Here is a 14,094-nt window from a genome sequence, read left to right as displayed (position 1 = left end):
TAATAATAAAATAATAAAGAAATTCATTTTATGTAAAATTAAGTCTATTTTTATTATATTTATATTTATCTATTATTCTAGTGTCGTATTATTTTCTTTTACCAAGGTAAAGTCTGTCCTTCAAAGTCATAGTATTTGCCATTATCTTTTTCAGTTAATCTATCAATAATAGCAAGCTGGCCACGAATGGAATCTTCAGTAGTAGTGGGAGCAGCATGTCCACCCATGTCGGTTTGACACCAACCAGGATGGGAAGCATAGACAACGAAGTTTTCTTTACCTAATTTATTAGCCATCATTTTGGTAAGCATATTAGAGGCAGCCTTAGAGATACAATAAGCAGGACTGAAACCCCAACCATCAGCATCTTGCATACTAGCAACAGAACCAAGAATAGAAGACATATTAAGAATCTTCTTAACTTTATCTTGACCACGCTTACGCATAATAGGAACAAATGCTTTTGTGACTTCATTCATACCAACAACATTTGTTTCAAAGACCTTGGTAAGCTCTTCTTTAGAACTATATAAAAGAGAATTAATGGATTATTATATTTATATATATATATATATATAAGGGAGAGGAGGGGAGGAACTTACGAGGTTTCAAAATCAAGCTTCATGGTACCACAGATACCAGCATTATTGATCAAGACATCAACACCTTCTGGCGCCTTGGATTCGATTTCTTCAGCAGCAGCCTACAACAACGTGTTATGACTCTATTTTTTTCTCTCACTCACTCACTTACTCACTTATATATATATATATATGTATATATATATATCTATATAATTACCTTAATTGACTCTTCGGAGTTGGTATCCAATTGAACTAAAAAGACATTTTTTTTATTTGACAAGGCTTCAAGTCCAGTAGAAGCAGTAGGATTACGAGCACAAGCGAAAACAGTATCACCTTTAGCAGCGATTTGCTTTACAAATTCGAGACCAAGACCACGCGAAGCGCCAGTAACAATAAATGTTTGAACCATGTTGTTAAATTAATAAATAATAGTGAAAAAAAAACGAAAAAGAAAAAGAGAGAAAGATAAAAAAAAAAAGTTTATTTTATAACAGCTTGAAAAAAAATAAAGTGCTGTTTCGGAAAAAACTTTTAAGCAAGAAAAAAAGAAAAGGGGAAGGGGTAGCGGATTCAAATTGTATCAACAAACTTGTCTTTTTTTCATTGAAAAATAAGATGAAAATGAATTTAAGAGCGTCCATAGTTTAACTTTGATTATCTTTAAATATGTCAGCATAGTATTTTTTTTATCAATTATTGTTGATGAAAAAATAAACTTGCAAGTCTTTTATTTTATTATTTCTACGATAGTATTTTTTTTTTTTTTTTTTTTTTTATATTTGAATTGTTGAGTGATTAGTTAAATCAATATATACAAAACTACTGAAATACTATATGATACATTGAGCAACTCATATATTAATATATGTAAATAGTCAGTGTGTTATTATTGCATTAGGCATTATGTTCATATTATATATCTATATGTTTATACTTTATAACATATGTTAAATACAGAGGTCTATAACTAACTTCAAGAGTTTTTATACAAATAAAGATTTAACTACATAATAACATCAAATTGCTAATTATATAGCATAGATAAAGATTATTTATTGATAAACACCAATGATGATTAAACTTTTTTCTTTTCAAGAATAGAAGAGACTAGAAAAAAAAATATTATTTTATATACACAAACTGCTCTTTGATAATAAATCACTACAAAAAAAAAAGTATTTTATAATCGTTTTATCATATTTTGAAGCTACTTTAATTGTGGCAATTGCTTCGATAACTGTTTATAGATATCTTCAGTACAATTATCTAAAATCAACTCTTCAATAGATTTGTTGATGACTATTTGGCTGTTGACCGTTAGATTACTATAACCTACTAAATGCAATGTCTTCAAATTTGTACAGTATTCTAACACATCATTTAACAAATAAATCTGTTGCATATTTCGAATTTCCAAATAGTTCCTTATTTGATTACCATATCTTTTGATATATGTCTGCATAGTCTTTTCTGGCTGTTCACAAACAAAATAGAGTGTTGCAGTAATAGTGCTTTGCTTCCTTTCAAGTTTTATAATGGGCTCTTTATGATACTCATTCATATTGCAATCATCTAAATAAAAACAATCTTCAAAACTCAGTATAAACCTCATATCACAGTACTTGTTGATAAGTTGATGTAATAGGTCATCCACATTAGAGATAGCTAGAATCATGTCAAATGAATGCATCTTATCCAAATAATGAATGAACTTGGATGTCTGGCATAACTCAAAAGAACCATAAAGATACATGAACCAGTTTGTCATGTTGTCGCACCCCGTGTTAAGTGTTAAGTGAGAAAGGTGAGGAAACTTGTGCATCAAGTAATCAATCGCATTATTATCTATAATCACTGTATTTACTTTGAGAGATCTTACGTAAGGACATGATCGAACCAAGGACAAGTTGTGAGGTTTACTCTCGAAAATATTCTTTTCTGTATATGTACCAAAGGAGACAGATGAGACGGTAGGCGATAGTTCCTTCATTTTCTGTTCTAATTCTACCAAGTTCCCCGTTTGTGTCATTTGATGTAAATCAAGTCTTTTTAGAGACACAAATTGACCAAGGTTTTGCCAAATAACGGTATAGTAGCGCTCTTCTGCTAGTTTATGATAATCTAGATTTACCACAAGTTCTTCTAATGTATCCTTAAAGGCCATCACCGAATCGACAAAGGCCATCTCTTCTTCAAATCCTGATAAAGGTAATTGAACCTCCTTAAGACGTTTCCAGTGTCCTAATAACTTACGACCTCTTGCAAGGCTCATCCAGTAATATCTGTCTGGGAACCTCATTTCAACTTTTTGAACATTAGGACATAGTTCTCCTAAATTATCAAAGATACGATATATGTCCCATTCCTCAAATGACACTAAAGGATAGCCTCTTCTCTTAAATACTTGATTTGAGAATATAATTTGTTTGACAAGCAATCCAAAGCTAGGTAAGGTGTTAAGTGTGTGAAGGAAACGAAGGGCTTTAGGAAGACTAGTTAAAAAGATTTGAGAATAGAGGGTATAATGGGCAGCTCGTGACCAAGATTTACAGACAAGCTGGCAGTGATGAAGATCTATATTTGAGAAATTATAAGAAAATATAAGCTGTAAAATTTCTATTGAAAGATCGGACCATGGTGATGATCGAGTCATGATCAGAATGTTCAGGGGAAAAAAAAAAATGAAAGCTATTAAAGATTAATAAACCTTAAAAAAAAATCTGTAATTCAATTTTTTTTTTTTTTTTTTGTTGTTGTTGCTTATCAGATGTAACCAAACAAATCAAATCAAATGATATTATTTTAATCTAGACATTCAATTAAGGAGACAAATAAAATTGCTTTATTTATATTAGTGAAACTTCAAGTCACTTAAACATAGCAAATATGAAGAGAAATAAACTGTGACGATTTGCACTCAAATCATAAATTTATGGTATATAGTAATGTAGTACGTTTATAAGAGTTCTCGTACATTTTATTTTTTATTTGTCTTTGATAGAACCGTTAAACAACGATTTAATGGGTATATGATTTTTTTTTCATGATTACATTATAGCAGTATTATTATTCTGCAGTAGTAAACTCTCTTCTTTCTTTCTTCTGTCTAACAAATAGTTCTCAAACAACAATGCATTCTTTGTATTGCACTTGTACATAATATCAAAAAAATCACCTGCAACTGGTATGAGCCCTATTATAAAATCAAACGCAATATTAAACATCATTATTGACACTAAGCTATTAGGCAGATTTGCTGTCATACACATATGAACGAGTTGAAGGGCTAATAAAAAGCTAATAAAGTCACCTATAATAGGAATAAAGCCTATGAAACAAGTTGTCAATTTACCTTATTCCAATTCTTTCTTTTCTCTCTCTCTCTCCTTCTTTTTTTTTAATATTATTATTACCTATGAGCCCATCAAAACCTATTTGGAAGCAACAACAAGAAAATCCTCGATCCAGGAAATGAGCCCTTGATTTAACTCGGTTTAGTAATTTTTGCTCTTCTTTTGACAAAATTGAAGGTTGTGATTTTTTCATACGCCACCAGTGTTTATTAGTTTGTTGTTGTTCATTATGCTGTGATACTGTTGATTGTTGTAAATTATGTGTAAAAGTCTTAATTGCATGCTTAGCTAATGATTCTTTATTCATTATTTGTATGCAAAAAGAAAAAAATTAAAAAGAAAAATAAAATAAAATAAAATAAAATAAAATAAAATAAAAAATTATTAATTTGAAACACAACAGTTTATACACAATACACTTGAGCTTGAACCAAAAATCCTTTTTCAGCATTTGAAGCTACAAACGGTGGAGAAATAACGAATTCTACTATTTTTCCATCTTGTTTATTCACATTTGTCATAATGTGCTTATTAAATGCTGTTCCTTCCTCAATATTTAATATAGTCACATCTTCACATTTCAATAGTACATTTAACTCCAGTGCCTTATCCACAATCTCTTCCCATTTTTCTTTCACTTTTTTATTTACAAGATAGATTTTTTCAACATCTTTTAACACTTCCTCGATCAATTTGGCTCGCGCAATGTTTGTTTCCTGACTTGACTCTTTTACCATAAATCCTACTAGATGTTGCTTGATACGTGTTGCCCAAGCTACGTTACGCCTTTCGATCCATTTGTGGACTTTTTCAAAGGCATTGTTCAAAGGTATACCAGGATGTATCGGTGTCTTCCAGATTTTATTTACAATTTTATCCACCAACCACTTTTCTGTTTTCCATATTATTTCTTTTGATCCAAACATCTGCTCAAGTTCCTTTTTATCAATCACCTCTAACGACACACACAATTCATGAATGTCAGACAATACATCTCGAACACTAGTTTCTAATGATGAAGCATCTTTTCCATTCAGTTGAACATGAGATTGAAATCGACTTTCCATACGTTGATATTCTATCTCCTTGGCCTCTAACTGATCCACTAGGGCTTTATGAGCATGTTCGAGGCGTTCAAGTCGTAATGTCATCTCTTGTTGTTCTTCCTGAATTCGTTGCTTTTCTTGTTCAAAAATATATTGACGTTCAGGTTTTTCGAGTGTCTCATACCTATATTGGAGTTCATCCGTTTCATTTTGAATGCGTTCAACAATATCTTTGTGAATTGTGAGTGATTCACTCAGGGAGTCGATGATAAGATCCTTATCTGATTCAGATTCACCCTTGAGTTCGATGGGTTTAAAAGCATCCATTGTGTCATCATGTTCCATTGTTACTTCTAACATGATTAAAGAAAGAAAGAAAGAAAGAAAGAAAGAAAGAAAAAGAAAAACCAAAAAAAACAAACAAAAAAAAAAAGGGAAGGGTGTTATATATGCATTGTTAATAAGTAAAAAGGAGGAGAATTGAAAAAAAAAAAAAAAAAAGAGTCATAAACATAAAAATATTTAATACTATTAAACAAATGAGTAGTTCGTTGCCTTACATATCAAATAGAGCTTTTGTACTAAAGGATCATTTGCACTGTATAAGTCAAGGCTTGTTTATTGTATATAAATAGAATTTCATATATTATGGACTTTGAATTTAATTTATTAAATATTCGTTGTTCCTTTTTTTTTTTTTTTAAAAAAATCTTTATTCTATAATTATTAACAATGACAAAATGGAAATGGAGTTTATTAACTCTTTTATTCCTTTTCTTTAAATGTATATTTTGTAATGAACAAGTAGAGGGCTTTTTTAGTTCAAGTGGTCATACAAATAACTGGGCAGTACTGGTAGGTTTATATAACGGTTTTTTTTTTTTTTTTTTTTTTTTGTTATTATTGTTAATTCATTACTCTCTTTTTTTATATACGTATAGGTATGCACATCTCGTTTCTGGTTTAATTATCGTCATGTAGCAAACACATTATCTATATATCGCACAGTAAAACGACTTGGCATTCCAGATTCTAATATCATTCTCATGTTAGCTGACGACGTCTCTTGTAATCCACGTAATAAATATCCAGCAACTGTTTACAATAATGCAAACCGTTTATTGGATTTATATGGTGATAACGTAGAAGTAGACTATAGAGGATACGAAGTAACAGTAGAGAACTTTATTCGTATGCTAACAGGTAATTAAAGCATGTACAATTTTTTTTTTTTTTTTTTTTTTTTTTTTTTTTTTTTTTTTTTTGCATAAAATACTTATTCTTATTTTATGGCAGGTCGAGTATCGCCTGATACACCTCGTTCAAAAAGATTATTATCAGATGATCGATCAAACATTCTTGTATACATGACAGGCCATGGAGGTGATGAATTCCTTAAATTTCAAGATGCAGAGGAGATTAGTGCATATGATTTAGCAGATGCCTTTAAACAAATGTCTGAAAAGAAACGATACAATGAAATTCTTTTTATGATCGATACTTGTCAAGCCAACACAATGTATAGTAAAATCAACTCAACTAATATTCTAGCTACCGGAAGTAGTCGTCTAGATGAAAGTTCTTATTCTGTAAGAATATGAATGATGATAAAAGTAATTATTTTAGCTTATATATATATATTTTTTTTTATAACTAGCATCACACAGATTATGATATTGGCGTTGCCGTTATTGATAGTTTTACGTATTATAACTTGGAATTTCTTGAAAACATTGATATGACAAGTAACAAGACGTTACAAGAGTTGGTATGAAGACAGAGAGGGAAGGCTTTATAAATACAGTTTTATTAATAACTCATTCTTTGTAGTTTAATACATATGATCCTGTCAAGATTGCCTCTCATCCTGGTATTCGTTCTGACTTATTCAATCGTCCTCTTGATAAAGTCAAAGTAACTGATTTTTTTGGAAATGTTCAAAATGTAGAATTAACAAGAAGTCGATACCCTCTTATTGAAGAAGAAACAGTTATTGAAGAAGAACATAAGCATAGAATGCCTTATAGGAATCATTCAGGAGACCAGCATCTTTATCATTCATTTTTAGTTGAGAGATCCAATTTTAATAATTGGACACCATTTATTTTTGGTATATTATCAACAGTCATGATTGGATATATTGCAATGAAAACAGTTATGTAATAAAACAGTGTATTTTAAATAATTTGATATTAGTATCATTTTATTATAGACCTGGATAGATTCCTATATTCAACATACAATCTATTTTTATTTGTAATATATATACATATGCATATATATATGTACGTATATATATAAGTAAGGAAATAGAGTGTGTTGAGCATACCTCCTATCTTTATAGTTGTGAATTTTGGCAAAACGAGTATCTATTTATTAGATACATATAACACTGCTAGCAAAAAAAAATAAGTATTTGGCTTTGATACATTATTGTATTCATTTGGATGCTGATACATATTTACAGAATCAGGTTGTACAGTCTTTAATTGGTGGCAATGATGATAGCTATTATTGTTGCTTACAACTGTAGTAGATTCATTTTCACTATAAGGCACTGTCGAGATAGGTGTATGATGATTACTATGAATAGATGCCTGGTAATGATTATTATTTGTTTGAGGTAATGCAGGCATCTCTAAATAATTCTCTTCTATCTTGTCCCAATCCACTTCATCCATTATATTATTATTATTATTATTATCATTATTAATGTCATGGCTATCATTCTCATCGTAGTATTGATTTTTATTATTATTGGTAGTCGTCTTCTTCTTTTTACGTACATAAAATACAATTACTGCAGCAGCGATTATAGCCTATAAAATAAATAAGTGTTGATGAATTATATAGAATTAAGCCTTCATATATATATAAATATCCTTACCACAGCAACACAGGCGACAGCTATACCAACTGTTGCTCCTGTACTCAGTGCCTTTGATGTTGAATCACTATCATTATTTTCTTCGTCGGTAGATTTGGTACCATTTTCGATGTCATATGCGTTATTATTATTACTATTATTATCATTATCATTGCCATTATTATTATTTAATCGAAGAAGATTAAATTATTTCATACAAGTGATGGAGTATGGATCCGATATATATTCAATAGTAATATAAAATAATTTTACATGCATGTCGACTTTTAACTAGGATGACATTCGCAGGAGCAGCCAGCAATTGTTTGATATGTCTATTTTTCTTTTTACTATTCAAAATTGTCAAGTCAAGCATATTGATAATACTATCGAAGACTCTATGAGTGTCTGATAAATACAAGTCACCACCGAAGCAATTTATTTTGTTCAATAATAACCCACATTCTATATATTACAAAAGAGCAATTAAAAACTGTACAGAAGAAGGGAATACTATTCTATACGCTAAACTAGAAATTATAAAAAGCGTTAATAAAATCCCCTGAAGACTATTCGCTTGATTCATTAAAATATTCTATAAATCTTAAATAGAATAAATCTGTTGTTATTTTTTGAACAATAATTTTTTTTTAGCGCATTTTTTTTTTTATGTACACAATTTTATTCAAAGAAGCACAAAGCTAAATAGGTCGGTCATTGTATATGCAGCTATTCTACTGTCAATTTATCATTTTCTGAAAATAGCGGTTAAACTCAGTATTTTAATTATTGGATTCAAGGAAAAAAAAAATTGATTTTGTCTCATACTTTAGTTCCTGAGATAATTACATTAATTAACGCTTGTATATTATTTCTCCACTTCAAGCTTAATAACGCAGTTTAAAATATTACAAGTTCATTAAAGATGCATATTCCAGATGTAAGCTATATTTCTTTCTTTTCTGAAGGCTTAAATTTGAAAAGACACAAGTATTTTAACAATATAAATCCATAACTAACATTTATACTGAAAGCAGCTTTTCAAGGGGGAAAAAAAAAAGTGGAGAAATCTAATTCCGGAATGAACACAGCCAATTACTATCTGCTTTATGAAACGAGTCACTACCTGTAAGAAAAAAAAAAAGGTTTCAACTATAAAATCCTTTTTTTTTTTTTTAATATATACAATAATCTCAAGTCTCTCTTTCTCTCCTTCTCTTACAATGAGTAACTTTGTTAATAGCTTATTGTATGGATTTACCAACATCCTTTCTATTGGTCCTGAGATACCTAGAGACGGACAAGAAGATTGTTGTTCAAAAGGTGAAGGATGTTGTAAAGCTCAATCTACTCCCGAAAAAGAACCAACTACTTCAGAACACAACTGCTCATGTGAACAAAAAGAACCTGTTGTTATTGATCATCTTAAAATTATTTTTTCATCTCTGACTGGCACAGCAAAGTCAATGGCTACTGATCTTCAGGCTAAAATTAATAGTTCATCGCTTACAGTGAAAAAATTGGAAGTATTAGACGTTACAGAATATGATAATGATTATTTACTGCAGGAAACGGCAGTATGTATATTTATTTTATCAACTTACAATGTAGAAGGACCTTTGGATTGGTATGACATTGTTATATAAATATATGTATATTTATATGTATTATAGAATTTAAAAAAAAATATATATTCAACTTTTTTTTTCTTTTTTAGGTTTACTAATTGGCTTCATGATCTTCGTTATGACTTCCGAGTTGATCGTGATGCATTGAAGAAATTAAGATATGCAGTTTGTGGATTGGGTGATTCAGCTTATGGAGAGGAATTTATTGTAGCAGCTGCCAATATTGATAAATGGCTAGGACGCTTAGGTGCTACTCGTATTTATCCTTTAGGTGAATGTGATAAAAATGCAGATCAAAAGGGGCAATTTGAGGATTGGGCAAATGGATTTATTACTGAGCTCCAAGATCAACATACGTTGGAATTTGCACCTGCTCAAGATATTGCATTTCAATCAGAAGATGAAAATGAAGACGATAATGAAGAATCTTCAGAAACAACTCCTACTATTGATGAAGAAGGATCTGGCGATGAAATGATAGATCTTGAAGATATGGGTAAAATGGCATCTAAAATTAAAGCTGCTAAAGAACGTCGTGCTGAAGAAGAGCAAGAATTTGAAAACAGTAAAGCAAACCCAAAACGAACTATTGGCGAAACTACAGTCACTAAAACAGAGCCTCGTGCTATGGTTTCACCTATGATTCATAAAAACTTGACAAAGCAAGGCTATAAAGTGGTTGGTACCCACTCTGGTGTCAAGATCTGTCGTTGGACAAAATCTGCCTTAAGAGGTCGCGGCTTTTGTTATAAACGGGCATTTTATGGGATCCAAAGCCATCTTTGTATGGAAACTACACCTTCCTTGGCCTGTGCTAATAAATGTGTCTTTTGTTGGAGACATCATACTAATCCAGTCGGTACTACCTGGCGTTGGCAAGTGGATGACCCTCAGTTTATCTTGGATGGCGCACTTGAAAATCATTACAAGATGATCAAGCAACTCAAAGGTGTACCTGGTGTCAAAGCAGACCGTTTCCAAGAGGCCTTTCGAGTACGTCATTGTGCACTTTCGCTCGTTGGAGAACCCATCTTCTATCCTTATATCAATGAGTTTGTTAACAAGTTACATGAAAAGAACATTTCTTCCTTCTTGGTAACCAATGCTCAATTCCCAGATAAAATTAGAGATATGGTCCCCGTCACACAGCTTTATGTCAGTGTAGATGCAGCAACCAAGGATTCTCTTAAAAAGCTAGATCGTCCCCTTTTTAGAGATTTTTGGGAGCGTTTCTTGAACTGTTTAGAGCAATTATCACTTAAAGGGCAACGTACAGTCTATCGTATGACACTTGTGAAAGGATATAATACAGCTGAGATTGACGGTTATATTGAATTAATACATCGTGGAAAGCCCTCATTTATTGAAGTCAAGGGTGTCACTTATTGTGGTTATAGTGGTGCAAGTGACTTGACAATGGCTAATGTTCCATTTCATGTAGAAGTGATTGACTTTTGTCGACAGGTAGTTGCTCGTTTAGGTGGAGAGTATGAGATTGCAGCAGAGCATGCACATTCATGTTCCATCTTGATTGCACGCAAGGAATTCAAGATTAATGGAGAATGGTATACGCATATTGATTATGATAAATTCTTTGAGCTTGTAAAGAGCGGTAAGCCATTTACGAGCATGGATTATATAGCCAAGACACCAGAATGGGCTGTCTTTGGACATGAAGCAGGAGGATTTGATCCAACTGAAACACGACATTACCGAAAGAATCGAAAGATAGTTACACCACCTGTTATTCCTACTACTACTACTACTACTGATGTCGTCTTATAAAATTGAGACAACTTTATGTACAATATACATATATATGAAAATCAATAAAATAAAAATAATTTTATTTATTTATTTAATCTTTTTGAATGATTACTTCCATGATGCCATTGTAAAAGTAGGGAACTAGTAAACGTCTTTTTACAGATCTTACAGACTTTCTTACCAAGACCTATTTTCCTCTTTGGCTGCATTTCCATCTTGTGAATCAAGACCATATGCTTATTAAAGTAATATGTATTTTTGAATAATCGACTGCATGTTCTACAAGTGTTTTTGATGTTTTGCTTTAATTCATTCTTTGTCAATAATCGTCCCTTGTTGCCAATTTGGAAACGTTCTCTAGCAGGCAAATCATGACCATCGTCTACTTTGAAATTCAAAAGCTCTTGCTTCTTTCTCTTTTCATAAAATTTATTATTTCGTGAACGATCATCGTCTTGATTCTTTCTCAATCGTGTAGTGCGTGTTGATCTATCCAAGAGTGCTGGCCTAGGTATCCTCAAGGAACTTTCAAGATGGTTTGTTTTATTTTTTTCAAGTTGAATCTTTACGGATTTTTCTTTCTCAATCAAGTCATTACCAATGTATCTAAGACTATCATTTCTATAATTATAAAAACGACGCGGATAAATGTTGTTAAGAATCGATGATTGAATCGTATTTTCTCTGTTATTATTGTTGCGAATGAGCGAAAGTGCCTGTTCTTTATCGTCTTTAGGTAATGGTATATAGACGATAACCTGTTGTTTTCTCCTCATTTTCTTTGGAAATAAATAATAATAATAATAATAATAATAAAAAAATAGAACAATAATGCAATTTTATTTAAAGATGAAAAAAAAAAAAAGTCTTCAGGGTTATATACTTGAAGAAAAATAACATATAAAAGAAATCGGTTTTTATTATTATTATTATTTATTAAAACATCTTCCTCACTATTTGGTATAAGGGAGAAGGGGGTATAATCTGTTATAAATAAGATAGAAAATAAAGCGGGTATATATATGCATGTATTTTAACGTTGAACTACCATACTACTTTTAGTGTTATATGACATTGACTTTTGCTTTGATCTCATCACAATCACTTTATATTTATCAGAGATATGTGTTGTTGATTTTCTTTTAGCAGCAGAAGAAGAGAACAAAGGTGGAGCAATATCTAAGAAAGTCTCTTGTTGTTGATTCTCAAAACTACTGTTATTTAAAGAAGATTGATTTATATCATGCGTAATAGTAGTCGTAGTCGTAGTCGTAGTAGTAGTAGTAGAGGTATAATGATGGCAAGGGACTGTATGATGACCTAAAACGACTTGCCACATTAAAGTTGGTTTCCAATGTTCTAATAGATCATGACTATGTTCAATTAAAAGAGTCCAGATACGAGTCCATTTAGTGTTAGCTTCCATAAAGATACTTATGAGACGCTTTTTATTTGTAACTGAAATTGTTTCTGTTTCCAAAAGACCTGTACAGACAGGGGCCAAGACGACTGCTAATGCTTCAGGATTCATCATATTAATATTTGAATGAAGTTGTATTTTAGAGGATAATAAAATGATATAATGAATGAGATGAAAGTGTTCGATAGGTAATTGTTGTATTAAAGTAGCAAACAAGTTAATGATAGAAGAAGACGTGATTATCTTTTTAGTAGCTTCATCTATGAGTCAGTTATCAAGAGTGAGTGAGTCATGATAAATAAAGATTAAATTCTTATTTACCATAAAGTTGAATAAAGTTATCATGAAAAGACGTTGGTATAACTGGTTCAGGTAATTGTCTTAAATATCTCTTTACAACGCCTGTAATAGCATGAATATCGTTATTTTTTAAATCTAAATATTTTCCATAGGTAGGCGGTTTATCAAAATCTAATGAGAGTTTATCTATTTCAGGCGCTGCACCTGAGAGTCGAAAGATACCCTCTATTAATAAGCCTAAAGAAACCTGCATGAGTCTCTCTCTCTTTATTCAGCGTATATTATATTATATTATATCAAACTAATCCTAACCTCGCTTCATGATCTCTTCAAAGCATCTATAAACAGGTTCTGGTACGGTTAATCCATCTTTACTTGTTGAACCACAAAGACTTGCTGATTTTAGAGGTGCACCAAAAATACCTTTTGTAATAAAGGCAGAAGAATTAGATGCTAAAAGGAAAAATTAAGATTAAAAAAAATTGAATTTATTTATTTATTTACTTGCTTGTACTTACAGCCTCGTTTATTATGATAGGAACCAAATAAATGCTTTTTACTATTAAGTAAAAAGGTCAACAAACTATTTTGTTGCTTTTTATTAATTTCTGTATCATCGTATATCATAATATATTTTTATTTTATTTTATTTTTTTTATTATTTTTTATTTATTTATTTAATTATTTATTTAATTATTTATTTATTTATTTATTTATTTATTTATTTATTTATTTATTTATTTATTTTTTATTACATTAAGAGGAAAGAAAAAGAATATTGAATTAAGCTTAGTCTTGAAAAATTATTCGAAAAAAAAAAACGGGATTTTAAAAAACCTTTTCGTACATAAATCTATGACTATATGTCAATATTTATATGTCTTGACAAAAAAAAAAAAAAAAAAAAAAAAAAAAAAAAAAAAAAAAAAAAAAAAAAATTGTAGTTTTCTTTATATTCTTTTAAAACTATTATTTTACCTTTATTGTTTGTATAACACTCGGAGTTAAATTGTATGCATACATACCTTACTAAGATACGCAATATAATAAAGTTCAACTATTTTGCGAAAAAGTTAAAACTTATCTGACTATTCATACTACTAGAAAGACAATGTACACCAAACGGA

At 30.6% G+C, this 14,094-nt stretch overlaps 8 protein-coding genes across 8 annotated transcripts; 2 read left to right on the top strand and 6 right to left on the bottom strand.

The window, feature by feature from the left end:
• Positions 1–30: 30 nt before the first annotated feature.
• Positions 31–1,011, bottom strand: BX663DRAFT_457708 (4-dihydrotrisporin dehydrogenase). The gene is made up of 3 exons (XM_051523888.1): positions 802–1,011; positions 603–703; positions 31–525 (listed from the first exon to the last, which is right to left on the bottom strand). The coding sequence occupies exons 1-3, from the start codon at positions 994–996 to the stop codon at positions 99–101; spliced, it is 723 nt and encodes a 240-aa protein (XP_051380964.1). The 5' UTR covers positions 997–1,011; the 3' UTR covers positions 31–98.
• A 687-nt stretch (positions 1,012–1,698) lies between these two features.
• BX663DRAFT_515900 (uncharacterized protein) lies at positions 1,699–3,306 on the bottom strand. Its single transcript, XM_051528510.1, has one exon. The coding sequence runs from the start codon at positions 3,238–3,240 to the stop codon at positions 1,795–1,797; it is 1,446 nt and encodes a 481-aa protein (XP_051380963.1). The 5' UTR covers positions 3,241–3,306; the 3' UTR covers positions 1,699–1,794.
• A 219-nt stretch (positions 3,307–3,525) lies between these two features.
• BX663DRAFT_515899 (uncharacterized protein) lies at positions 3,526–4,282 on the bottom strand. The gene is made up of 2 exons (XM_051528509.1): positions 4,001–4,282; positions 3,526–3,915 (listed from the first exon to the last, which is right to left on the bottom strand). Exons 1-2 carry the CDS (start codon positions 4,245–4,247, stop codon positions 3,635–3,637), a joined length of 528 nt encoding a protein of 175 aa, XP_051380962.1. The 5' UTR covers positions 4,248–4,282; the 3' UTR covers positions 3,526–3,634.
• On the bottom strand, positions 4,224–5,381 carry BX663DRAFT_515896 (uncharacterized protein). Its single transcript, XM_051528508.1, has one exon. It carries the CDS (start codon positions 5,344–5,346, stop codon positions 4,345–4,347), a length of 1,002 nt encoding a protein of 333 aa, XP_051380961.1. The 5' UTR covers positions 5,347–5,381; the 3' UTR covers positions 4,224–4,344.
• Positions 5,382–5,676: 295 nt separating this feature from the next.
• Positions 5,677–7,223, top strand: BX663DRAFT_515895 (peptidase C13 family-domain-containing protein). Its single transcript, XM_051528507.1, has 4 exons — positions 5,677–5,841; positions 5,928–6,189; positions 6,283–6,575; positions 6,644–7,223. The coding sequence occupies exons 1-4, from the start codon at positions 5,719–5,721 to the stop codon at positions 6,758–6,760; spliced, it is 795 nt and encodes a 264-aa protein (XP_051380960.1). The 5' UTR covers positions 5,677–5,718; the 3' UTR covers positions 6,761–7,223.
• A 1,806-nt stretch (positions 7,224–9,029) lies between these two features.
• Positions 9,030–11,342, top strand: BX663DRAFT_544510 (uncharacterized protein). The gene is made up of 2 exons (XM_051530894.1): positions 9,030–9,479; positions 9,570–11,342. Exons 1-2 carry the CDS (start codon positions 9,076–9,078, stop codon positions 11,263–11,265), a joined length of 2,100 nt encoding a protein of 699 aa, XP_051380959.1. The 5' UTR covers positions 9,030–9,075; the 3' UTR covers positions 11,266–11,342.
• On the bottom strand, positions 11,331–12,023 carry BX663DRAFT_553612 (uncharacterized protein; the record flags this gene model as incomplete). The annotated part of the gene is made up of 1 exon (XM_051531461.1): positions 11,331–12,023. The coding sequence occupies one exon, from the start codon at positions 12,021–12,023 to the stop codon at positions 11,331–11,333; it is 693 nt and encodes a 230-aa protein (XP_051380958.1).
• Positions 12,024–12,157: 134 nt separating this feature from the next.
• BX663DRAFT_562684 (Rho GTPase activation protein) lies at positions 12,158–13,622 on the bottom strand. The gene is made up of 4 exons (XM_051531977.1): positions 13,486–13,622; positions 13,280–13,420; positions 12,989–13,204; positions 12,158–12,927 (listed from the first exon to the last, which is right to left on the bottom strand). Exons 1-4 carry the CDS (start codon positions 13,592–13,594, stop codon positions 12,281–12,283), a joined length of 1,113 nt encoding a protein of 370 aa, XP_051380957.1. The 5' UTR covers positions 13,595–13,622; the 3' UTR covers positions 12,158–12,280.
• Positions 13,623–14,094: the final 472 nt, after the last annotated feature.

The sequence above is a fragment of the Cokeromyces recurvatus genome (genome assembly GCF_025118155.1).
Source record: "Cokeromyces recurvatus strain NRRL 2243 chromosome Unknown BX663scaffold_20, whole genome shotgun sequence".
Classification (NCBI taxonomy): Eukaryota; Fungi; Mucoromycota; class Mucoromycetes; order Mucorales; family Mucoraceae; genus Cokeromyces; species Cokeromyces recurvatus.
Note: the sequence above shows the minus strand (reverse complement) of the source record. Positions and strands in the feature narration are given on the sequence as shown.

What these genes read in the sequence shown, in the direction of transcription:
- BX663DRAFT_457708 (XM_051523888.1), bottom strand. Translation starts at nt 996, where the DNA reads ATGGTTCAAACATTTATTGTTACTGGCGCTTCGCGTGGTCTTGGTCTC. An exon ending in ACTCCGAAGAGTCAATTAAG is followed by an intron (nt 704 to 801) that starts GTAATTATATAG and finishes ACGTTGTTGTAG; the next exon opens with GCTGCTGCTGAAGAAATCGA. An exon ending in AAGCTTGATTTTGAAACCTC is followed by an intron (nt 526 to 602) that starts GTAAGTTCCTCC and finishes TCTTTTATATAG; the next exon opens with TTCTAAAGAAGAGCTTACCA.
- BX663DRAFT_515900 (XM_051528510.1), bottom strand. Translation starts at nt 3,240, where the DNA reads ATGACTCGATCATCACCATGGTCCGATCTTTCAATAGAAATTTTACAG.
- BX663DRAFT_515899 (XM_051528509.1), bottom strand. Translation starts at nt 4,247, where the DNA reads ATGAATAAAGAATCATTAGCTAAGCATGCAATTAAGACTTTTACACAT. An exon ending in AGGTTTTGATGGGCTCATAG is followed by an intron (nt 3,916 to 4,000) that starts GTAATAATAATA and finishes CTTGTTTCATAG; the next exon opens with GCTTTATTCCTATTATAGGT.
- BX663DRAFT_515896 (XM_051528508.1), bottom strand. Translation starts at nt 5,346, where the DNA reads ATGTTAGAAGTAACAATGGAACATGATGACACAATGGATGCTTTTAAA.
- BX663DRAFT_515895 (XM_051528507.1), top strand. Translation starts at nt 5,719, where the DNA reads ATGACAAAATGGAAATGGAGTTTATTAACTCTTTTATTCCTTTTCTTT. An exon ending in CAAATAACTGGGCAGTACTG is followed by an intron (nt 5,842 to 5,927) that starts GTAGGTTTATAT and finishes ATATACGTATAG; the next exon opens with GTATGCACATCTCGTTTCTG. An exon ending in CTTTATTCGTATGCTAACAG is followed by an intron (nt 6,190 to 6,282) that starts GTAATTAAAGCA and finishes ATTTTATGGCAG; the next exon opens with GTCGAGTATCGCCTGATACA.
- BX663DRAFT_544510 (XM_051530894.1), top strand. Translation starts at nt 9,076, where the DNA reads ATGAGTAACTTTGTTAATAGCTTATTGTATGGATTTACCAACATCCTT. An exon ending in GTAGAAGGACCTTTGGATTG is followed by an intron (nt 9,480 to 9,569) that starts GTATGACATTGT and finishes TTTCTTTTTTAG; the next exon opens with GTTTACTAATTGGCTTCATG.
- BX663DRAFT_562684 (XM_051531977.1), bottom strand. Translation starts at nt 13,594, where the DNA reads ATGATATACGATGATACAGAAATTAATAAAAAGCAACAAAATAGTTTG. An exon ending in CTATCATAATAAACGAGGCT is followed by an intron (nt 13,421 to 13,485) that starts GTAAGTACAAGC and finishes TTTTCCTTTTAG; the next exon opens with CATCTAATTCTTCTGCCTTT. An exon ending in TAACTTTATTCAACTTTATG is followed by an intron (nt 12,928 to 12,988) that starts GTAAATAAGAAT and finishes ACTGACTCATAG; the next exon opens with ATGAAGCTACTAAAAAGATA.